At 42.3% G+C, this 26,028-nt stretch overlaps 1 protein-coding gene across 4 annotated transcripts in view; it reads left to right on the top strand.

Annotated features, from left to right (window-relative positions):
• Positions 1 to 22,606, top strand: part of LOC105828797 (protein artichoke) — a 184,796-nt gene extending 162,190 nt beyond the window's left edge. For all 4 annotated transcript variants that reach the window (XM_036292121.1, XM_036292125.1, XM_036292129.1 and 1 more), the window contains 4 exons: positions 13,963 to 14,362; positions 15,193 to 18,285; positions 19,258 to 19,595; positions 20,416 to 22,606. In XM_036292121.1, the coding sequence (XP_036148014.1) occupies positions 14,056 to 14,362; positions 15,193 to 18,285; positions 19,258 to 19,595; positions 20,416 to 20,991 (4,314 nt within the window). In that variant the 5' untranslated portion in view covers positions 13,963 to 14,055 and the 3' untranslated portion in view covers positions 20,992 to 22,606. The remainder of the gene's footprint in view (positions 1 to 13,962; positions 14,363 to 15,192; positions 18,286 to 19,257; positions 19,596 to 20,415) is intronic.
• Positions 22,607 to 26,028: the final 3,422 nt, after the last annotated feature.

Raw genomic sequence — 26,028 nt, forward strand, 5'->3', positions numbered from 1 at the left:
ACATTGAAAGGGTCGCAACGAAAATGAAAATCCAGCCGCCCTCGCTCCTCGAACGGCGGCAAATTGAGTCGAAGTTCGATCATCCTGTTTTTTTCTTTCTTTCTTTTTCGTCCGCCCGCATGCGGATTCGTTTGTTGGCACGAGAGAAAAAAACGGGAGAGAGAGAAAGAGAGACGGACGAGCGCTCTTCGACCGATTCGATACACGGACCTCACTCGACTTGTACTCCACGCGATGTCGATGAAGAAGAGAAATTTAAAAAAAAAAAGGAAAGGGCGCCCGGTTCCAGTTTTCGCGAGAATTCGCTTCCATTTCAGATTTATTCAAATCTAGCGGAAGCTGTCTTTCAAAAAAACGATCGAGAGAGAGAGAGAGAGAGAGAGAGAGAGAGAGAGAGAGAGAGTCTACGGTAAACTACGGGCGGTACCGAGTGACTGGTCTTTAACCCCAACTCGGAACAAGAGTCGAAAAGATCCGATGAACCATGCATGCAGCTGCCGCCGCTTTACTTTAACGTGCACACGCCGTAAACCCTGTCGCGAAGGACCGATTTTTTCCCGCGATAACGTGTTTTCATCGAGGTCCCATCATCCCGGACAGCGTGAAACGCTGTAAATTACCGCTTTTCTTCAACAAATTTTCTGAGCGACATTATCGTCTCTCGTCTTATCTCAGAGAACGGAAGGAGGAAGGGTGGTGAGGGTCGCTCGAAGTATCGCTCGCGCACGATTATAATAGGAAACGCAATTTAATATAACTAATTCAATTTGCAATATAATAATACCATAAATTAGTAATCCTATTATTTATTTATCATTAGATTAAATTAATTGACCAATTAAATATTTTTGCAGAATATTATTGCACGGTAAATGTTTCGGAGAAAACAATTATGTTCCCTGCCGCAAGGAGAAGCGAAATGTATTCCGTAGCGAAATCGCGTATACATAAATAATAATTCCAGCAACAAATAATAATTTCAAACCAATTCCTTCGTCATTTAGTAGATAATTAATTTCTGATTAACGCAAATCGGGGAGAATTTGAAGATTAAAATGTGCAAATAATACATAATGCAGTGAATTATATTGTACGAAATTTTCAATGGACGTAACGAATAAATTTACGCGAAGTAATTTAATTTTAAATCATTGTATATAAACAATTTAAATTTAGATTTCAGAAGTAATTCTTGTGTCGAGTATCGCGTTACGATCATTGACAATTATTCTTGTGACGAAGTTTCCTTCAAGATAAAAAAACTACCAGTGTAGAGTTATCGACGTCGTTCGAGCTCTTGTGAAAAGTGCCCTGCCCTTTTTTTCGTTACTGAAGCACGGTTATTACATCAGCGTAAAACTTTCCAATTGGATTATAAAGTTTCCTAGACAGCGTAATTTCTACACTAACGACGGTGCAGTGGAATTATCGAATCACTCCCGTGTATAAGCAAATGAATGAAGGAGAGAGAAAAAAAGTAACGTGATTCTTAACTTTGGACTTTTGCCCCTATTATAAATTGCCGAGATAATGCTCGCAGACGCTTCGTGCGATGAAAGTATGCAGATCGTTTTGAAAATTAAACAATTAAAAGTAAAACGAAGGCTATGAGAATTTGAGAGTAAAAAAGATGAACTTGTGAATCAAGATAGTCAATCATCCTATAGTGTGATGTAATTACAATTAATAAATAATAATAATAATAATAAATGCAAAAAATGTGTGATATTTGCGACTATAATTGGTAAAATAATTATAGTCAAGAATATTATTTTTATAATAATTATTAATATAATATTCGTGATAATAACCATGTGCCTATAATGATTTTTATAGTGATTGTTTTATAGTACAACTTACTATATTAAAATCTCCATTTTAATTACGGCATGTTATAAATTGCATAGATCTATATTATAAGAATTATATTGTAGTTTAAACAAACGTTTATTTATATTATTATGGATTAACTATAAAAATATTATAGTGGTATTATGGTTACCACTAACTTTTTTTTTTCTATATAAGACGGTAAGAATGTACTCAAACGAACGTTTCGACTTTTAATAAGGTTTTGAATTCGGTCTTCCTTTTGAAAATTGTTGCTGCCGTATGTGGAAAGATGAACAGTTGCGTACAACTGCGCTCGATGTTGATTTCTTACAGAAAAATATTTCAGAATGGAAAGAGAGACAGGCCGAGAGATTTTTCCGCGCGTACGTTTATACGAATTTTTCGCATAGTTTTAATAAGAGGAACTTTTATATTGAGAATACGTCGGTATGTCAACTCTGCGCGGTGCACAAAAGCGAAAGATATGTATATGTAATTCTCATTCCTGTGTGAAGAGAGCCCATTCCCATTCTGATCTCCCAGGGGAGGACGGTTACGTCACGTATATCGCGGACTTTTGCCGCGACAAACCGTTCGCGGAAAGCCGAAACTCCTTTTTCCGCGGCAGAGCCGGGCTCTTCCCGGGCACAAAGGCAAAAGTTTCCGAAGCACCTCGCGACTCGACACGGCACGTCGCGAACGGGGAGGCCTCTCGCCTGGTTTGTTTCCACATTAACGCGTCTTAACATAACGCCCCCTAAGCCATTTCGCAGTTTCCCGTCGTTTGCACGTCGACGCCTTTATTATCGCCGCGCGATATCCTTGAATGCACGTTACGTGTCCCGCATTAAAGCGTCCCGATTCACCGTTTTACCCGCTTGCGGCCAACGTCGCCGATTAGCAAAAAGAAAAAAAGGGAAAATATGTGCATTCGGCGGTGGAATGCACTTGAAATTTAATTTCAAGAATTTCGTCAAGACGCGAGAAAGATTCGCAAGTTCGTAGGGCGTCCTTTCGTGCATTCGCCTCCGCCTCGCCGTATTGTAAAATAGCAGCGGAGTGTACGTAATCCGTCGAGATTGCGACTCCGCCTCGGATTTACGGGAGGAAAACCGGACTTCTCGGTGGCGAGACTTTCCGCTTTTACAAGTAGATTGAATCGCCCCAGTGGCCTGGGTCTCGTGCTCCAGCCCCTGATCGCGGGACTCGCACCGGCCGGAATCAGATCTGCCTCACTCCGTAAGCCAGATTTATTCGCTCAATGACGCTCATCTGACGATAAATACGGAAGTCACCGCGCAACGAGACTCCACTTTCGTCCGCCTCGGATTGCATAATACTTCGGATGGCACGCGCGGGATGTTCTCGATTTTAACTTCTCCCGTGCGCCCCGACTCTCCTCGGTCGACGGATGGCGCTTTCATTTCCTGCGCACGGGAAAATATGCGCCATTAAGCATGCAGATAATCTCGAAGATGACCGCATTTGATTGCGCATTTAATTACTGCGACTGACGAATATGAGACAGCATGATGCCGCTGCAATTCAGAAAATCAGACACACACACACACACACACGCGCGCGCGGTGTGTGTGTGTGTGTGTTTTAACTGTTTAATCTACCGCCCTGCAAATGATGCATTGCTCCAGGAAATGAAATTTAGAAATAGCGAATTTTAGTCTATATGTATTAATATTGATGTATATGCGATATTACTATGCCATTATATTATTGGCCGAAATATGTATGCGGTTATAAATAAGTAATAATTATTTGATATGATAATTAATATTCAATATGGTAGTATCGTTGCGGTATCGTGATGGAAAAGTCATAATACGTGTCCCATTATTAAAAGGATTTAATATTATTAATGCAGCTTAGCCACGATTAAAGTAGGGACTCTACATAGAATTGCATATTATCGGCGTAATTATTATGCGAATATATTAGAATGAATTCATGTTCCCGAATAATAATGTACAATATATATTTGAAATCGTGTCAGCTGAGAAAAATACCACTGCTCTCGTCCGTCGTTTCCAAAAATTTTTATACATTTGTCTTGAAAAAAAAAAAAAAAAGAATTTATTTTTTACTTATTTTGCCGCGAAAAACTAGTATTTTTTCCTTTAATGTATAATAATTTTGACTGCACTCTCTGTATATCGATTAGATGCACGCGAGCACCTAGAGCGTATCAGTGTAGCGTATCAAGTAGATAAACACCTTCATATCTTCATTATCCGTAATGTTGAGATTTAATGGGTGGCGATATGGCAGCGCAATATGACAAGATAGAGATTTTTCTCTTCCATAATCATACGATACAATAATCGTATAACACTATTATCTCTTGCGGGCTCTATCTCGCGATATTTAAAAAGTGAGACTTTTATTTTTCTTCTGTAAACCTTTTACGGAGATAAATCTTTAAAAATCTAACAAGTATTTATTTACATTGTATTTCTTGTGTATTTATATTATGATTTTCTTATTATAAAATTTTAACGGTTGAAAGTACGAAGGAATAAGTACTTGACTGGGGAAAACATTTAGAAGCAATGTCTTCTCTCGTTCACGACTAGTTAAAACTAAAAATGTACAAATGTATGCTTGATGGTAATTTAATTTTTAATGTAACAAAATAAAAATCAATACACCTTGTAATTAACGTACCACTCTTAGTAATTATTAAATGCAGAAAGATCATAAATACAAAAATATGGAATATCATTGGGTATAATGCATAATGTAATAAATATATTTTTGTAGAATTTATCAAAAGTTTCGTAACAATATTTAAATTATAAAATACAAAATAAAATTTTTATTACTTTCATAAATATCTGCATAATTTCAAATTTCATATTTCTTACTTTAGGAGTAAGCTTCTTTCCTAGAGATATACTCTTTCTTAAAATATATGTTGAACATTTATAGACGAGATGTCTTATATGTTTTTGTTTTCAGCATATACTCGTTTGTCTTGCTCGGACATAGCTCATCCGTTATTTTGATGTAAAAATAAAGATGTAATTCTTGTACATAAGCAACACGAAAGAATGCTCTGCAATTTATTTTAGCTGGGCGCGATGTTGCGAAATATTATTCTCTCGTACAATTCTAAAATTATATTTCATAAAAATACTCGAATCAAGTTTAACAATTTACTAATAGCATTAACATTGATATTGAAAGTAAAATAAGATTAATTAAAAATTATAACTATATTTATGCATTAGTTCATGAAATTACTTGCTATACATCTTTCCAAAAGAAACTCAACTATAAATTTTCAATAAATTTCTCACCTAATAAATTTAGTTAAATATAAGTATATGGTCAAATGTTAATGTATTTAGAATTTTTTATTCTGAACGAATCAAATATTATACTTGAATAAATGTACGGAGAATATTCCGCGTTGAGTTTATAAATGAGAAATTTACTTCGAGAATTTCTCTCCCGTTTTTATGCATTATACGCAATGATTTAGTACCTATGTTCTATATTTAAAATTGTTACTTTATTTCATGAATATAAATTCCGAAAGTACTATTTACGTATTCCTCGTAGACTATTTCAAGAAGCCGACACGACGTTGCATGACGCACGTACCCAAGGAAAGGCACGTGACGTAAAACGTTCTGACTTAAATTTTTCTGTTTGCGTTTCGCCGAAACCAGAGATGTAAGTTTACACTCTTTTTACATCAACACTTTTAGCCTCAGTTACGCAGAAAAACGCATCGCGAAAACATATCGCACTTTATCACTTTTCAACCAAACTCACACACTCCCTCGCGCTTGCATTTTATAGGGTGAAAAAAAAGAGAGAATAGAACGATGTAAAACGAGCGTTGTGATTTTAAAAGTAAACAATGATCTCTCATTTGAATATTGCTGGACTGAAAGCTTCGCAATAATAATGAAATAACGTTCGCACGGTGAAACATCTTTCTACATCCCCGAGTACACTTTGCACAAGTCCCCGCGTATAAGAAAAGATTTCTCTTTAATCCCCTACAGTAATTAACCCTTAAAACCGCTAAGTACGGCTAATGAAATCTTATCCGCAGTCCGGATGCTCCGGAGAGAGCTGTTTCACGCGCCACGTACTAATTGCGCCGCCGAGAAGTTTTTTGCCGGATCAACGGGGGTTAAATTTCCTTTGAGGACGCATCCAACCTACCTACCCCCGGCCTCTCACGCGTCGCGGCGGCATGCCCCATCTTACGCGCGCGCGAGGGAAACGCCGGGGAAAAAGTTTAGACTACTGCGCCCGGCGATATTTTATACTCGCTGCTTTGTACTCTAAGCAGGTCCGCGCACGCCTTTAAAGCCGGTAGACCGTAACGGATTACGACGTGTCGCGATTTAACGCTCTCCGCGCCTTTGTTTTCCCCCGCGTCAAAGAGGGACGGGATCTGTCCGCCGTGTCCGTGACCGGACTCGGTGAGATTTCGAACGATTTTCAATCTTTCGGCGCGTCGAGCCAATTGTCCCGAGTGAGCGAATTAGCTAAGCCTCTCTATATGCTCGCATATCCCGCTGAACTCGAGGCATTTAAATTGGACGCTGGGTATCGGACGTAATTTCTTCCCCTCCCCCCCTGCCGAGGGGCAAAATTCCTCGGCGACCGTTGGCAAATCCTCGGCGGATCTATCATCCGCGCGGAGGACCAAACTTTCTTACTTAGCCGCAAATTTCCCCGTGATGGATTATTCTCTACGCCGTTTATATTTTCCACTCGAAATAAATTACCCTGTGTCGGGAATACTCGCGGTGGATCTCTCTTAATTGACGAACGCGGCACTAAACGGCAAGTTCAACTTTGAAATGCGGGATTTGATTGAAAAAGAGAATTATAGTTTCGCGATATGAATTTCTCTGACCTACATTCGCGGCTGGAAGGTGTAAAATCAACAGCAGCGTTTTCCCAGGCAAAAATACGATTCGTTCTAACCATGAGTTCACGTGCCAAATATCGCAGTGCTAATAATAATAAAGATCGATAACTGATTACAGAAAATGCTGTTCTACATCGGAAAAAAGTATAAATACAACATTAGCCAATCGCTTTTGTTCCAATTGAAAATAATCTCGTTAATTCAATAGTGTTAATAAAACAAATGCATTATGCTTTTGTTTTAATCAAATTTTTGTTTCATTAATAAATACTGTTATTAAATGAATGACATTGTTTTTAATTAGACTGTTGTTAATGCTGATTAATACAGAATTTTCCACGTACATGTTGTCGCAAAGAACCGGGAGGTGTATAAAAGTGTCATTTTTACATCGCAATCTTACTGTTACATCTCAAAGATAAAAGCAATAATGTCAAACTGTATTAGCTTAGAGATAAGATTTGCATTGGCTCATAATAGGCGTAACGGAAAACTTCCTTCCATTGCGCAAATGTATAACCTATATATATAATACGATGCTTGATGTAACATACATGCACTCGACTTGATGCAGTTTTTACGCAGATTGACTTTTCATCTCACGGAATGAGATTCTCCAAAGCTAAAGTGAGGTACGTTTTTTTTTTTTTTTTTTTTTTTATTGGCAGAAATGCCGAAGAAGATCGCGTCTTTCTGCAGTTTTGCAATATTACGCGAGACCGAGAAGTCTCGAATGAAACATGTGCCGAAGTCAAAGGTGATCACATGATATTGAAGGGCAGTCATCGTCTTAACACGAGACAATTAAAATTACCATCTAGTTTCTTCGAAAGCAGAGATTCATAAAACAGTCCTGAAAATCGATCGACGTTAAGACATCGCGAGCTTAGGAGAACTCCGCCGCTAAGCGGCTCGATAAAACTGCCCGGGTATTTTCGGCAATTCTCTCTCTCTCTCTTTCTCTTTGCGCTACAGCAATTCGTAACGCGATCCCGGGATAAAACGTGAGTTTATGTGAAGCACGTAAGTGGGTCGGGGTCTCGCTCCTGCGAGTCGTGTATGCTGGGCGGCTTAATTTTTAATGATCGATCGATAAATTAGAGACTTAACGTTGGCCGTTTCGGGGGAGGGATTTTCCATCACGCGGATTACGGAGGCGTGTCCGATACAGAGGCGCGATTAAAGCCGGTAAACTCTCGCGGAAGGAAGGCGTTTTATTTCCGAGCGCACAAATTACGCGATATTGCCGGGTCGGAAAGGAACAGAACTCGCTCGGTGAAGTACAAGTTATTAAACGATCTCGACGACCGTTATTTCCACGATGGCCCTAAAACTCATAAAGCAAGAATCCCCGCTTCGTCGCCGGTGTATCACGACTTCTCCACGTTTTCAGCCACGTGAGTTTATTTCCACGCTGCCGTGAGAGGACGAGATAATTCCCGCGGCGTGACAACGCGAACAAAACCGCGATCACGCGGTTTCAAACCGGTTACTCGTTTACCGTCCGATTAAGGATGTATTACACGTACAGTTCCTGCAAGGTAAATTAAAATTTTTAGTGCATTAATATCTTTTTATTAATGAATAAACAAATAAATTTTATTTACATACTTGTACGAAAGAATTGAGTTTTCCATGTTTTACTAAAATAATTTTTTAACTAGAAAATTACTGTCAAACAATTACTGTTTTAACAATTTGTATTTTTTTTTCCATTATTTTTAAAATATACATAACACGTCCCTTTAAAGAGTAAAAAGGATAGCGAATATAAAAATATTTTATAAGCGAGCAGATTTACATTCAGTAATTATCATTGAAATTCCTCTTCTCATAAAAGGAAGGAAATAGAATCTGACATTACAAAGGAAACGAATTAACGGAGATTTCAAGGAGGAACAATAGTTGATAGAATAACGCGTCAAACAAAAGGGACCGGCCATCTCAATCTCGTGGAGAAAAAAAAAATCAAAACTTCCTTTAGCGTAGATGATCAAAGCTCGTTCTCAGTCAATATCTCAGTCGTGAATGCGTAAAACATCTTGCGAAATTCGCTGTTTCCTATGACTCCGTCTATTTAAGATCTTTAGACGTTGCAATCGCGCCAAGCTCGATCATAAATCCAGATCTATCTACAAACAAGAGCGTTTTCTCGCTTATTTCCTGACCAACGGAACGGAGAGTGTCCCTCACTGGAAGAAAATGCGATCGTAAAGTCCGATGCGTTTATCGAACATGCGGCACGATATTGTTTCCGGTTACGATCGCGGAATCGTAAACCGTGCCCCCGAGTTATAACGCGCAGCTTTGTATTTCATTTGAAGTACGCGGCACGTATATCTATATCCACACCTCTCAATCGGTTTTATTAAATTCTCAATCTCGATACCTTAATCTAAAGATCCTAGATTTACTGATGGCAAGGAAAAAACCAACTAAGGTACCTAGATGCAATATGGCCCACCTAAGCTTTGGAGATTTTTCTAATATTTTGGTGAATACAAAATTGAAAAATCAGATTTAAAATAAAAAAACATTTCTGAAACCAAAAAAAAAATATATGAAATATTTTCAATTATTTATACAAATAAATACATTGATTTTTAAAAAGCACTTGGACCCCGTTGATTACATATAATCAATATAACATTCATCAATATAACAATTACATATTTTTCTTTTTCATAAATATTTTTGAAAAAATGCGAAATAAAAAACTCGATCTGTTTAATTAAGCATTTATTAACATATTTTTGAAAAAAATTACACATACAACTATTTAGTAAATAAAAAACTGTTTATTTACTACGAAGCATTATCTTAACTTTTACCTGACAACAAGATTCTTCAACTAGTTGGAGAAAGACACAAGAAATACTAATTAAACGCTGAATAATGGAACAGAATCTTAACTTTTATATGATAATAAAATATATTATGTATCCAGTAGTAGCCCCGGCCATAATGGTTTTACCATGTTGCAAAAGTTTTTTTTTTAATTATAAATAAAACATTGGAAAAAAAAAGGTAAATTAAATACAGTGCTGAAAAGCATAAATAAAAACCTACGTTAATATGAATTGCGAACATTTATAATTGTTGCATGATAGTTGTACACAGCAAAACCTTGCCTCTTAGAAATTTTAGGTTCAGAATAGCACAAATTTAATATAAACTGTGATTACAACCCGTGGAAAACAGATGTTGTCTAGTCAACTAGCGTAAATACTCCTATTAGCGTCAGCTGCAAAGTCTTTGTTTTGTATTTGTAAATAGAGGACGAGTTCAAATTGGATACATGTGCCGTATCTAGTACTAAAGTATCTGTAAGAGATACCTTACAAACGGCGACCTAACCGCGCCGAGCACTGCCATCTTCCCGATCTCTAAGGGGTTGACGAGCTCGCCGTGTACACAAGTACCCGCCTCGCTGCCGTCTCGCGACGCTCGCCTTTTTATTATTCCATGGCGTGTGAGACGAAGCTCGCGTAGGGCGTGTCGCGCCATTTGCATTCTCATTACCATCGGCGGTTCTTATTTAAATAGGTGAACAACTGCAAAGCACTACGGTGGTCGGAGAGCTCGTTAGGCGACCCCTTCCAAGTAGGTGAGAGAACGAGGGTAGGGGGGGATGGCCGCGCGTATGCACAGGTATACATCCGTTGCATCCCACGCTCTTTCGACGCCACTACTTCCCGCTACCCTCGCACCGCAAACCGTGCTACTGCTCTCGACCTCTTCCTTTAAGACACCAGTACTGCGAAGGAGGGAATGAAGAGGGAGAACGAGAGAGGAAAAGATAGTCCCGGATAACTGCAATTTCGCGCGATTCCTCGTGGTCCCCGACCTCGCGTGACGCGATAAAGCGGGGAAAGGGGGGGGGGATCAAGGGGGAATCTTTTAAATTCAGCGCGGTACGCTTCATTAGTGGCTGCGGTTTGCTCGGTGGCCGCAACGATTTAATCCGAGCTTGCGCGCGCGGCGTCAAGCCGCGCCGCCATCCCGAGGAAATTCAATTTCGCTACGGCGGTAATGGACCAGAACGTTTCCGACCGGAGAGTCAGGCCGACTCTCGGTGTATTTCGCCGAAACCGGAATCCGTTCGAACGTAACGCGGATTCCGGATGGCGCGATCGTTCGGCTTCTCGAACCTTTGCAGCGTTCGATAGTTGATCGCACGCGGGAACGACGCGAACGACGCAAACGACGTCTACAGGAATGTCTAGTTGACATGGATACTGCGCGAATGTCTGAAAACTTTCGATGGGAAAGAGCAAATGTAATGTCGAATGCGAATCCGGCAGTCTCCCCGAAAATTTGATACCGGTGATCTGACCTTTTCACCCTGGAATTATTAGAAAGATAGATATATTTAATTTAACATCGGCATTTGATCTAATGCAGGCAAATCAAGTGACTGAATATCATCGCACTGTGCATTATGCACTGGATTTGGGTAAAAATTTCGCTCTCTTACGAGTACAACGTAAATATTTTTAAGATATGCGAACACTGAGAAAAATTTCCAGAGAATAATATTATCGAATTATCTTATCAAAGGGTAACAAAGAGATATTTAGATAGGACCAAAGATTCGACTACGTTTCGCTGGGAATGAAATTATCGAAATGTTCGAAAGCGAATAGAAATAACTTCATCACTTTTTAAACGGATAATTCATTTATTTTTTCGGATATCCGATCTAAATAATCGTAAATATTTATTTGTTACTTTTCGAAAGGATAATTTAATTGGACCATTTTCTCAGTGAAAATATAGAATAGCATGTTTGCGCACGGAGAGCTTTTAAACCTTGTTCGAAATCGATAAAGCTAAATTTAATTTAAAAAATCGCTACAACGGTTCGCTATATTATATTGAAAATATTTTTAACGGCAGGGAGGTGATTGCGCTCGTTTATGGATTCACAAACTTGCCGAATGCCGTCGCATTACGTAACGCTATGCAAATATTGCGCCAAGTCCTTCGAGAGTAAAATGTCGGGAGTACACGAGAAGATTTCTTGGTTCGGAAACAAGAGCAACGGGCGAAGCTCTCTCCCGGCGAAGTTACAACTACGGCGCGGAACAACTTTCATGCTTACAAACGGCAAAGTTCGACCTTACGATTCGATCCAATATATTACAGAGATATGCCCCTTGAAATTTATAATGGTACATGAGCTTCACTTACTTTCGAGCCAACGACAACGAATATTTCGTTTTGTTTCGTGCTTTTCTTATCTCTAGTTTTCGTAAATTAGAGATTCGAGCATAATGACTGAATTTCAGCGCAAAGAGACACATTTCATCTGCTTTATCGGACTCCATCGAGGACCACCATTACTCGTCTACGAATTGAAAAATGATGAAAGATACTTTAAGATATACATTGATTACAATCATATCTTACATGTATTGTCGTTACTTTTATATTATAAAGGTTTATAATTAATTTTATATCTATATGTCAGAATTCCGTATCTCTTAAAGAATCAGGTTGCAAGCCGCTCGTCCTGCAACAACGTTATGATTAACATTAATGTTGTACCACTGCCAAGGCACACTAGTCTTAAACAATATTTCGCAATTTTATTGCTTCCTCGCGTTTCATTTATTTATTTGTTTCTTAACAATCGAGACTAGATGCAGCTCAGTATAATTCAACCGTGTAATTTAAACTACATAATTAGCCTGTCATCTAATTAGGATGAAATTTAATTAACTGCCTTAATTCCAGCAGAAATAATGAATCGTGTATCTCTCTCACGAAAATCTAGCGAATTAATTAATGGGGGATGCGAACGAGAGAGAATGTCTGGAAACGGTCACTCTGGGCACGAAATTTCACGGGGGATGGGAAGGGAAGAAGGAGATTGGGGAGGGGGAGGAAGGAGAACCTAAGCAGGGACTGCGATAAGCGCGCGAGCGGATTAAAAAATAAAATCCCCCTGGCGTAGGAGTCGCGAGGGCATATTGATTTTTCTACTCCGGCGCTGCAGCCAATGACCTAACGTCACCCCCGGCCTGCAAGCACGGCCCTAACAAAGTTATCTGAAGAATGACATGCCGTACACGGTGTAGCAGGACGGAAATCGACGCCATTTACCACTTCGTATTCTCGATCGTGTCTCCACACGTGACCCTCTCCCTTCAACCCCCATCCCCTCCCGGCCGCCCCGCGTCGCGACCCAGGCACCGTCTTAAGACACCATCTGGCAACCGCCCAATCCGCTCATATTTTTCCGATCGTAACGGGTCACGCGGGTATGTGACAGCATCCCCGAGCCACGGTGATTTACTGCAAGCATTAAATTACGACCGTCGCTCGACTGATCTTCGGGATCGGTATCTTTTGAACGAGACACCGTGACCAGAAGCCCAGACCAACGACGGTGTTGACTTCTCTCTCTCTCTCTTAAATTTTTTGTCAACGACGTTACCCGTCGGCTTTTTAGTCCCGCGGGATTCAACCTTGTCCTGTTGAAAATTGAGGTCCGTCCCGGCAGTATATGTGTGTACATGTTTTGTGGTTCGTCGAAAACGGGATAACCATATTTTTTCTGCAGACGATCCCGGTGCCATAGGTGAGGCAAGCAATGGCAATTTCTGAGAGGCGAAAACACGCGAAGTTGGGATTTGTAGTCTTTTCCTATCGTGTAATCGGGAAAAGGAGACAAATAAATTAAAAATTGACTACTTCTGTAGAAAAACAATTGAAATATTAGGCTCGCAGCGCGGGAAGGTTAAACAACTCACAAACAAGTCGCACACAGGGTTCAAAAATTACAGATCCTCAAATACTTGAGTGTGCTAATATATCTATGCGATTGAGGCGATAAAAACGGAGCGATTTACTTGATATGAATAAAAGCTTTAAAATATATAATGTTTCTTCCGTTTTGCTAATTTTCTTCATTTATTCTTAGACAATTTTCAGTTCGCAAGATCACTATCGAAAGCTATACGAGATATCTCGACATTAAACCCAACATAGTCTAAATCTGAAGTCTCATTTATGTTGATGGAGAATCAGATAAGAATAGCTCGATCCGTCGGATATTTCTAGTCGCACGTGAACGTATCTCGTATTATATTTGAACGACGTATTCAGCCGTGTATTCGCGCGAAGACGGCAGCATCAAGCCCTCCCCCATCCTTCCCCCTCATCTCTCCGTTCACGTCCAATTTCATTCGAATGTTTCTCATTGTTCACAGAACAACCGCGGCGGTGCGAAACCGGAGTGTCGGCGCGAGAAACGATGAACGAATCGGGACGAGCCGGGAACGAAGCGGTGCGATAATAATAATATGTGGACGACGCGGCCACGGACCAGGCGAAAGTGGCGACAACCGTCGACCCCGTCGTGCAGAGAACGTGACAATCGGTGGAAACGCCGTCGGGACGGCATCCGCATCATCTACTACTCGGTGATCCTGGCGGCCTGCATGGCGACGCAGGAAGCGAGGGGCGCCAAATGTCCGCCGCCGGACACAATACCCGGCTGCCCGTGTTACAACTTCGAGAACGGCGGTCTGTTCCTGGAGTGCGCAGGTGCCACCGAGGAGTCCCTCAGGAACGCTTTGTCCGGTGTGATACATGCCGCCGGCGAGGAAGGTAAACCGTCCATGATACAACACGCAAAAAGCGGGGGATCGGCGGGGAGAACACGTACTCCGCTCGCATACATAAGTTGAAACGGCCACTGTAGCGATACGTACGTAAAACGGTGGCAACGTCGTATGCAGGCTGCGGGAACAGCTGCGGCGCAGAATAAAAAAAAAGAAAGAAAGAGCCCAAGAGACCGTTCCAGTATCTGTGCAAATAGTTAATAAGCTAAGATTTTTTTTTTTTTTTTAGATTTTCTTTTTTCATTTTCCTTTAGCTTTTAGCTATTAAATGTCAAGCCACTTAACGTTTATTCTCTAGCTTAATGTACAAATTCTGACGTATCTTAACATAATTGTACTTCTGAAATATCTATCTCTCTTTCTTGAAAGAATATTTAGTTTTTCTTATTTAGGATACGCGTGGTATTTTAATCCGGTTACAGCTAACACATTTTCATCCTGTGATTTATTCATTATATTGTTTTTGAAATTTATTTCTTTTTATCTAATGTTTTTATCTAATAATGTTTTTATAAAGGTTCCAAATACATTTTTACACGCGATTCATTTAAATTTTGTCTTATTTCTAGCGCAAGTTACACAAATTTTCGTTTTTCAATAACAAAAATTTTCAAAACATATATGTGTCTATTTATTGGAAAGCGTGACTTATTTCTTTCCTTTAGATTTATTGATATTCGATAAAATATACTCGATAAAAATTTTTCCGATAAAAAGTAAGAAAAACAGAAGAATTCAGCATTGCACTTCGCATTGTAATTGTAACTTGCAAAGCAAGTCGGTGGCTTTGACTGAAATATCTCGCGATTGTTCCAGGGGCGCTCGTTCAATCATTGAGCGTGTACGAGTTGGATCGGAAAGTAGAGGAACTTCGGTCCGCCGCTTTCCCGGCGGGCTCGCAAATTAGGCATCTACAAATATCGCATTCCGCGATCCGCGAAATAAGCGAGGATGCTTTCACGCGACTGAGTAAAAGCCTGGAATCCTTGGCACTCGTATCCGGCCGACTACCTCACGTACCTCAAAAGGCCATGGCCTCACTGAGCCTACTCAAAGCGCTGGACCTGGAGGCCAACCTCGTTTACGAGCTGCCGAGCTTCAGTTTCTTCGGGCTCGCGTTAATTAAACTAAACCTGAAGGGTAATCAAATAATGAAAATTTCGGAGTACGCCTTTGCCGGGCTCGAGGGCACTTTAAAGGACCTGGATCTGGCGGAGAACAAGATCAGAGTATTCCCCATGACGTCCTTAAGAAGATTAGAACATCTCACGTCCTTGAGGCTCGCTTGGAACGAGATATCCCAGCTCCCGGAGGACGGCTATTCCAGGTTGGACGCCTTAAACTTCCTCGATCTCAGTAGCAACAATTTCAAGGACATTCCGCTCAATTGCTTTCGTTGCTGTCCGTCCCTAAAGACCCTCTCGCTTTATTACAACGCGGTCGAATCGGTCGACAAGGATGCCTTTATATCCTTGATCGATCTCGAGTCGATAGACCTCAGCCACAACAAGATCGTGTTTCTTGACGTGGCCACCTTCCGTGCCAATCAAAAGCTCAGGTCGATCGATCTCAGCCACAATCACATACACTATATCCGAGGCGTGTTCTCGAGGCTGCCTGAGTTGAAGGAGCTCTTCCTGGCGGAGAACAACATTCTGGAAATACCGGCGGAAACGTTCGCCGGGAGCACCAGCCTCTCGGTCGTGTACCTTCAACAAAACGCCATCAGAAGGATCGATGCGCGCGGCCTGGCTACGCTCGGTCAATTAGCGCAGCTACATCTAAGCGGAAATTACATCGAGAAGGTGCCGCGCGACTTTCTCGAGCATTGCGAGAATCTCTCGACCCTGTCGCTGGACGGTAATAGCATCCGCGAGCTCGAGGTGGGCACGTTCGCCAAGGCGAAGCAGCTGCGCGAGCTCCGGCTGCAGGATAATCAGATCACCGAAGTGAAACGTGGTGTGTTCGCGCCGTTACCGTCGCTCCTTGAGCTACATCTGCAAAACAATGCCATCACGGACATGGAAACCGGCGCCCTGAGATCCCTGCACAGTCTGCAACACGTGAATCTGCAGGGTAACCTTCTGGCGGTGCTCGGCGATGTGTTCCAAGTGTCGAACGACGTCGGCCAGAGCGAAAACAGCGGTAGCTCTTTGGTTTCCATTCAGCTGGATAACAATGGACTCGGCGTCCTACACAATGACTCATTAAGGGGCCAGGCCTCGGTCAGGATCATGTGGCTCGGACATAATAGGCTGACTCGTCTTCAAGCCCCATTGTTCCGGGACCTGTTGCTGGTTGAACGCCTGTATCTCACGAATAATTCTATCTCACGGATAGAAGACACCGCCTTCAAACCGATGCAGGCGCTCAAGTTCCTCGAGCTCAGTATGAACCGACTGAGCCACGTGACCGTCAAGACCTTCTCGGAGCTCCACGAACTGGAGGAACTCTATCTCCAGGACAACGGTCTACGCCGTTTAGATCCTTACGCCTTGACGGCCCTCAAAAGACTGCGCATCCTCGATCTGGCCAACAATCACTTGAACGTGCTGCACGATAAGATCTTTCAGGAGGGGCTGCCGATTAGAACGCTCAACCTGAAGAACTGCACCGTCAGCGTGATCGAGAACGGTGCCTTCCGCGGACTGAACAATCTCTACGAGCTAAATCTCGAGCACAATCATTTCACTGCCACGGCGTTGGATCGCCTAGACATACCGGGATTAAGAGTCTTAAGAATATCGTACAACAACTTTAGTCAGATCAACGCCAACTCATTGGACGGCTTGCCGTCCCTTCAACATCTCGCGATGGACTCGTCGCAAATCTACAGGATGCCGGCCGAGATATTCTCGAAGAATAAGAATCTGGGAAAGCTATTGCTCAGCAACAATTTACTCATGGTACTGCCGGGGACGTTGTTCCTGGGCCTGGAGGCGCTCAAGGAGGTGAAACTCGACGGCAACAGGTTCCAGGAGGTCCCGTACGACGTGTTCGCCAACGCCACTACGGTGGAATTTCTCTCCCTGGCCAACAACGTTCTTCGCCGCGTGGACATGTCGCGACTGAACGGCTTGACCAGTCTACGCGAGCTCGATCTACGCGGCAACTATATCACGTCTCTCATCGGTTTCGCCGCCGTCAATTTCTCCCGTCTTATATCCGTAGATCTGAGCCATAACCACTTAACGGCTCTTCCGGCGAATTTCTTCGCTCGCTCGAATATGCTGCGGAAGATCGAGCTCGCGGCTAATAAGTTCCGGCAAATACCCGCCGTCGCTCTCACGGCGCAAAATATACCCGGTCTAGCATGGCTGAACGTTACGGCTAATCCCCTCGTGAGAATACACGAGATCAGCTCGGAGGCAAAGTATCCGGCTCTTCAGGAAATTCACATCTCCGGGACGAACTTAACGATAGTTACCAGCCAAGATTTCGAGGCGTTTCCCGCGCTGATGCACCTCTTTATGGGCAACAATATGATATCCAGGGTGTCGCCCAGCGCGTTTCGCAGCCTCTCGAATTTACTCACGCTAGATCTCAGCGTCAATGAGCTGGAGCTACTGCCGCAAGAAAGACTGAAGGGGCTGGAGCATCTCAGACTACTGAATCTCACGCACAACCGTTTGAAAGAGCTCGAGGACTTCCCGCCTGACCTTAAAGCTTTGCAGGTGCTCGATCTCTCGTATAATCAGATAAGCGGAGTGGGAAAGGGCACGTTCCAACATTTGGAGAATTTAGCCGAGCTACACCTCTACGGCAACTGGATATCGTCGATCTCGCCGGACGCGTTCAAGCCGCTGAAGAAGCTCAGGATTTTAGATCTAAGTAGGAACTACTTAGCGAACTTACCGCTGAATGCCTTTCGACCACTCGAAACGCAAATACGAAGTTTACGGGCCGAGGGTAAGTACAATTTATTACTTTATTATAACTCTTACAGAAATTTTTATTTGACAGTGTTAAATTGGCCGATAATTATTTATTTTAAGTGTTAAAAACAAGTGTTAAAAGCAACCGATCGGTAAAGAAAATTCTTAAAAGTTAAACGAATTTTTTAATTTTGTAAATGTAAGAAAAACCGCCTTTTTTTTATTAATATTCTAAATAAGTAATTAATTATTTCACTCTGGTCAATTTAATACTATTAGTGTTAAATTTCTGTAAGGAAACTCACTCGTTACGTAAATTGCACAAGATGAGAGTTTCTCGTTTCAATTTTCATCTTTTATTTCGGAGAGCCGCAAGTCATTTCCTGTATAAAGCATTCGGTACGTTTCGGAACTGTTATTCGGCCGTTTATTGCGAGTTAGCACGAAAAAAAATTTCTCTTACGTTTGACGATACTGCTCGCGCGTATAAAGCACACGTGACGCCATTCACACGGATCATATCGCGCTACGTTCGACAATAGCAATCTCAGCCGGTGAGATGATTGGTCGCATGCAAAACTCATCGCCGGCGTATCTTCGCATGCGAGCGAATTGGACTCACAGTCGAAAATAGCCCCGCCGGGTAGTTACACTCGGAGCTCCTCGACGTCGAGTGAACCGATATGAACGCGAAGCACACAATCGCGAGCAACGGTTACAAAACATCACGGTGCTATTCACGGCGGGAATAGCGCGGCTATACCGTCGCGGTAATTTAGGTTGCCGTAAACGTCGCGGTGCTTACGGCGAATCTAAGCACCCCCGAGCTTGCATAACTCACGGGATCTTCACGACGACATTCACGATGCGCGTCGTGGCGTGATAAAAAACTTTTTAAGGACCAGAGCAAAACGGAATACCGATACGCCTGTAAACGTCGAGAGATACGCCTCTCTTTCTCTCTCTCTCTCCTGAGATAATCACGGGCATTAAAATCCGCGCGTAGAGAATCCGTTGCACTGCGACTGCGAGTCCCAGGAGCTCTGGGAATGGCTGCGCGACCACCAGAAGCTGGTCGGCGGCGGGATGAGCCGGAATCGCGGGGGTGGACTGAGGATGAACGACGTGGACGGCGGTCTGTTGCGATGCGAGCAGCCGCCGGAGCTGCGCGGCCTGGTCTTCCTGGATCTGGACCCGCACGCCTTCTGCACCGCGCCCCTGGTCCTGAAACTGGCGATCCAGGACATCCAGCCCTTCTCCGTCCTGGTGTCGTGGCAGAGCAGAAATCACTCCGGCCTGCGCGGCTACCAGGTGGCCTATCACGCCCTGGATAACGTCGACGAGGTATCGAAAAAAAAAAAAAACCTGGCACCCTCATTGTGTGTAACGCACGTGGCGTGATCGTCGCCAAAAAGCGAGCACGGCTACAACACGAGGTATAAATCGAACGGGTGGGGCGGATAAAATGTAAAGTGTAAACGACGTTTGATTCGATCGATATAGCCGAGGACCTCCCGCCCCCTTCCCTCTCTCTCTCTCTCTCTCTCTCTCATTCTCTCATTCTCTCTCGACGAGCCCCTAGCTCGTCCTTCGCAAAAACGTGTTGTCACATCCGACACCGTCCTCGCTGATCGATCGGCGCAAACGTGCAAAAAGGCGGCGCGGCGTTTCGGTCGGATTAAGTATTTTCGCGTCGCCCTGAAAGAAATCCGAGTTTATCCATTTTTAGTAATTACTGGATAAACAGCGGTGTGCTCGCACGTGCGATCGCTACGCGTTCGTTATTCCGTGGGGGGGAGATTTTTACTTTACGTTATTCCAAAGGAAAAAATATATATAATACAACTTTTTACAGGAAACACATTAATGCCCCTTTTCTTCTCTCTAAATCACAATCGGTGAAAACTCGACAAAATCAGTGGCAATACGCTGACTTTCAGTGACTATACGTTAATTCTGAAGTGAAAATTACTCAAAGACAGTGAATATTCACTGATTAAGATTTAGAGAGTTAGATAACAAAAATAAAGAGCTCTCCGCAGCTTTATTGCAGGATATTGCGGGATTTGCAAATTGAATTTTTTTGTTGAAAATTACTTTTTTCCCCCACATTTATTCAAAGCCCTCGAACACGCGGCGTCACTTTTATCGGTTTGCATTTCAGGTACGTGCCAAAATACTCGAGCCGAACGCGCGCTCGGTGAAACTGTCGAAACTGTCGCCGAACACCCGCTACCTGATCTGCGTATTCGGTCTTGGTAATTGGATGACGTCGCGGGTAGAGGACGGCCCGATGGAGCAGCTCAATTTCACACAAGTCGAGATACTCGCGTCCACGCCGAGCTCGCAGATGACGGACTCCTCGACCAGCCGTTGCACCGAGGTGAAGACGCTGGACGCGCCGGACGCGGTGATCAGCAGCGACGGCTCGGCCATGGGCGACGTTGGCAGTGTGAGTAGCTTCTTGACGAGACGGCTGGGTCTGATAGTCGGCTGCTGCATGGGCTTTGTCGTCTTCCTCCTATTGGTGTCCGTCTTGGGTTACCTCAAAGTGAAGAAGCAGCGGGAGGCAGTCAAGAGGGAGCAGCAGCCGATACCGCCAGAGTACATATCGTACAGGCACTTCAGCATACAGAGCGGCGAAGCCGGCCACAACCAGACTGCCAGGCAGACCAGCCAGGACGGCCAGGCCAACAACCAGCACACCAACCTCATCAACAACACCACGTTGAATGTATGAGAAAAGTCGGGGAACTCCCGCGGACTCGTGGAGGTTTCGAACGTGTGAGCGAGAGGCTCGAGCGAATGTTCGAGCGTGTTCGAGCCGGTTCGAAGGTCTCCCCGATTTGCTCGGGAGTTTCCGAGTTTTACGCGCCAGAGAGCCACAAACGGACAATGCCACGAATGCTGTCGGAATTTTCTGCACGATTTTTGGCGAACTGTTCTTACGAAAAATTCATTGCAATTAGCAGTGCTGTGCGCTCAAGTGACACGCATCGAGAGTGCGTGTAATTGAACTACTCGGCGAAGAGCGTCGTTCTCGAGAAGCGTCACCAAAAAAACAAACAAACTGGCCATGCCAGACCTCTGCGTCTTAACGGCAACGAAAAGTTCAAGCGAGTGAGTAACGCATGTAACGAATGAGAGAGAATGCGTGCGCGAATGGGAACCTTTATTATTAGATTAAAACGAAGCATTTTATAAGGGATTTTCTACGAGTCTGAATTCGGTTCCAAAGTAGCTTTAATCATTATCGTGGCATCGTACCGAACGAGCGCGATCGAGGAGATGAAATGTCTCGTAAGAGTTGTACAGAAAGCAGGAAACTGATTTCGGTAATGTACGAGCGATGTGAGCCACAACACGCGCAGCCACTCTAAAAAAAAAAAATCTTGTAAGTTTTGAACAAGACGAGAGATATTACATATATATCCGTACACCCCTGCCATCAAGAAAATTAAAAAAAAAAGAGTTCCGGCGAATTCGCGACCAAACCGCTATCGGATTTTGCTTTAGGTCTTTATTGGGTCGAGAGATCTTTGAAGTATTGTATAATAACGTGGAGAGTTATAAAATCAATACGCGCGGTCCGAAGGACCAAAACCGCAAATACGTAGGACATAAAGTATATCGACATCGGACAGATGCAAGAAGCTACCCGGAACGTAACGTCATTTTTATCCGCGAGAAATCAATCGAATATGCGGTCGGCGAATTCGCGGTGCTTTGGAAAAGGGATGAAAAAGTGGAGGAGGAGCAGAAGGAGGAGAAGGAGGAAGGGAAAAATCTCCCACGCATCTTTGTAACATATAACGCTCAGTCTTCTTCAAGAAATATGAAATTTTCAGGAGTGTACGAAGCACGATTGTCGAGGGTCGCGCGTCCTCCCGGACTGCTGCTATGAGCGACAACAGGGGGGCTAAAATAGATGGTAGATAGACCTTTGCTTCCGTGTAACACACGACGCGCACTTTGCCGAACGATTTACTAAACACTGCGTTATTGCGTACACCGCCACCGCCTCCCCCTGCCCCCTCCCCCTCTGCCTGGCCCGAGCTGCCGCTCACGTGGATGAGATCGGACGGGTGTGAAGTGGCTATTGTGTTTTCTTAATGGCTCGGCAAACCGCGCGGTTTAGGAACGTCACCCACGCGCCGATCTCGCGAAATGGCGCGCCATTTTGCGGTGAACGTCCGCGGTACCATCAATTTCCGATTGGGCCCCGCGCGCGCGCACGCGCGCGCGGAATCATCAGGGTGACGGTACGCGGGAAAAATTGCTCATCCCTTACGAGCGATCGATCGCTCGACGGATTTCAGATCCTCCGGCAACGAGAGGGTGAAAGATGTAAAAAAGAAGAGGATGTAAATTTGACGGAAGATATTTTCTACATCCGGTTAGCGTTCGAGCGCGAATCAGTAGAGCATCCGGTGTACTAAATAAACATAAATAAAATATTCCCTTACAGTCAAAATATGCATAATTTTTTTATGCACGTGAATAAATTTTTCTAACACAATGCAGAATAAGGTGGTAGCAAATAATTTCGCACTCTTAGCATATATTTTTATTTTCTTAACAAACTACAGTAAAACATTTAAACTCTAATGAGAAAATTTGCTAGCACATAAATATAAAGATAAAATTGTTGATGTGATCAAAGTTTTGATTTATTTCAGAAACGTTTAAAAATTTATCGCATTAAAATTAATTCTTAAAATGGCACAATTTTTATTTCTCATAAATAAATCTTTTTTTTTAAACACTATTTTGTATTAGAAAAGAAACTGACACAAAGAATAATATTATTACTAAACATTATTTGAACACCTGTATGTTCAAAATTGTACCTTCAAACAAAAAAAGAGTTTCTAAAAATAAGAGCTTTTCACATAAAATTTTGACTAATATGACATGACAAAAACAAAATTAAATTTAAACTTGGAAAATCTTATTTTGATTTAGAATTTGTATCATATTCAAAATTTTATCACATCATTCTACTTATTAGTTTGTCAATAGAGAAATAAAATATTCTGCCAACGTTTGCACAAAAGATTAATAAAGTTACGTGGAAGAGGTCAGATGTAAAATTAAACCCGAATCTGTCTTGAGTTTTGTCTCCCTCTCCCTTCTGGGTCAAATATTCGCGTCTGAACGCTAGCTGTTGTTGGAGAATCGGCGATTAAGGTGACGTTCTGTGGATGTTTAGAATCTATAAATATAATGTGAAACGATTGTATATAGATACATACGTATCGGGAAACTATGTATTCAGTGGTTAAGATCGTCGATATCACCGAGGTTATTATTGTAAAAATTCTGATGATCTCTTAAATAGCGAGGCAACAATAGTAGTTGAATTTTAGCATCGACGCGTCGTTCCTCTCCCCGATTTACGGGAGAGACCAACGAGAGACCAGATACATCAGAATCGCGACTTTTTATCGCGCTGTCGATACGCGATCGTAACGTATTTCGCATTAGGAATGAATGACGCGCGCATGAATGGTTCCGTTTTTCAGGATTTGATGCAGACCGACGGATTGACTTGCTCGATATCGCCCCGATAACCGGTAAAATTACCGCGTCGAGCATCGAAACCGCAAACGAAACGTCGCGTACAGTTTAGCGCGGACGAATTTTTAATGTCGACGCGAGAGAGCTCCGCGTTTACATTTTCGACGGGGGGGGGGGATGGCTGGGCGACGAAATGATTATCGAGGCAATACGCGATATCCAGCGAGCTCGTTATGAGAAAAAATCGTTACGAGATGCAAGCGCTGCGAGGGACGTAGCTGCACGACGAACGTGTTCGACGCGCAGTTCGTTATCGCATTACCGGATCGTTCGGGATCGACCAGAGCGAGAGAGAAGCTCCCGTACGTTATCCCGAACGTATCGGGGGGGGGGGTAGCGGGAGAGAAGAGCCCGGGGTGAGAAGGAGAGAGAGTGAGATCTCGCGCGCGGATTGACGAAATCGGCGCGGCGACGAGGTCTGCTACGATGTATGCGTGTTCTCGTTACACCCTGTGTACTGTAACATATACGTACGTCACTGTAATAAAAATGCAAATTCTTTTGTAATCAGGTGTTTTTCATCTCCCGCGCGAGCTGCAAGCGAACGAGGAGGGACGTGTTAATCCGTCCGGGTCCCGATATCACCCGGCGACGAGATTGAATCATAACCGGCCTGGGTTTTTCTTACCTAGCTGCGCGAAGCCCACGTATACGCGGGAAAGAGAAACGCGTGCTGTACAATTTGTATTAACGTTGCGTCCCCCAAACAGTCCCGCTTAAATTTCTGTGTTAATTTAACTCAAGATGAATCCGTCAGAAAAAACAAGTGTAAAAAGTTAACACGAAAAACGTAACACTTGGAGGCAATTTCGAAAGAAACTTTGAAAGCATTTCGGTAATATTAACATTTGCTTAAATTAACACCAGATGTATACCTATATTTCTAATCATTTCTTTTTATTTTTATTTTTAACTTCTTTGCGTATTTGTTATTTTTAATTTTTTTAATATTTAAATAATTAAACATCACCGACAAAAATCACCTTAATGGTTTTTGTAATTTAAACTAGGAATCTGAAACTCGTCATTTTAACGAGTCCGGTTGTTCTAGTTACGGTTAACATAATATGTCGATATGTACATTTTATTCATTTCTTTTAGAATTTTTACGTTTCACAACTACATTATATTTATAATATTTGTTTATTTAAATTGTGTTATTTTAAACATTAAAAAATATTAAGTATTAAAACAATTATGTTAAATTGATAAATACTTAGATATGTTAAAAAATCAATGCATAAATTATAACGAGGAACCGAATTTAAATAAATACGAAATGTTTTTTTTACTGCGCCCTTCTACATCGCGGATTCTTATCACGATGAACGTTTTTCGCTTTTACGGGGGTATATTTCAAACGCACGACGGAGGATTACGTTTCTCTACCGCGTTACGCGATTATACGTATATAGACTTCCGATGGAGTATGGCTTACATCAGAAACGGGATTGATTTATAGAATATATTAATTTCCATCGGCCATATCGGCCGATTTGACGAGTTTCATCGAATTCGCAATCGCACATGGACACGGCGGGTGTATCAGTGGATAAAAATTGACAACTTTTCGGCGGATGGAATATGAGGTACTCTCTATCATCGCCGGATCTGCCTGCCTTGACGAAGAATAGGATGAAGATAACTTATTAACGGTAAGCTGCATGAAAATCTTTATTGCTTTTGTATCGATTTTTCTTGATCAGCGCGCCTTCAAAGGATAAGTTGATAAGTCAGTGATACCACGTAGCTTTCGCGGTACAATGCAAAAACATCTTTTAAGGCGAATGGGATTGAAAAAGAATGAAATTATATTAAAAATCGATTCAAAAATAAGAGATTTTAACGTCGTTTTTTCTTTGCGTAAAACAACAATTTTAACTCGTTGCGATTGGTTGAATTTTATAGAATGCGTTGCGGTAGTTTCGTACAATTTTTCCAACATTTATTACGCGATTACAAATGACAAACTATATATAATTCTCCATAAATTCCGAAAAGTAAGAAATTATTTTTAAATCTGTGTTAGACCAATTAGATGGAATTTAAATTTTCGCTCAGTTGCGAAAAATAGTTTGGATCGCAAAGAGTCAAGTGCCCTGCTGGATAAAATTAACGCATTATATAATATTTTATTCACTTTGTTGTTGAAACTTTTAATGTCAAAATTTCGTAAGTCATTTGTTTAATAGGCTTT

The sequence above is a fragment of the Monomorium pharaonis genome, chromosome 1, assembly GCF_013373865.1.
Source record: "Monomorium pharaonis isolate MP-MQ-018 chromosome 1, ASM1337386v2, whole genome shotgun sequence".
NCBI lineage: Eukaryota > Metazoa > Arthropoda > Insecta > Hymenoptera > Formicidae > Monomorium > Monomorium pharaonis.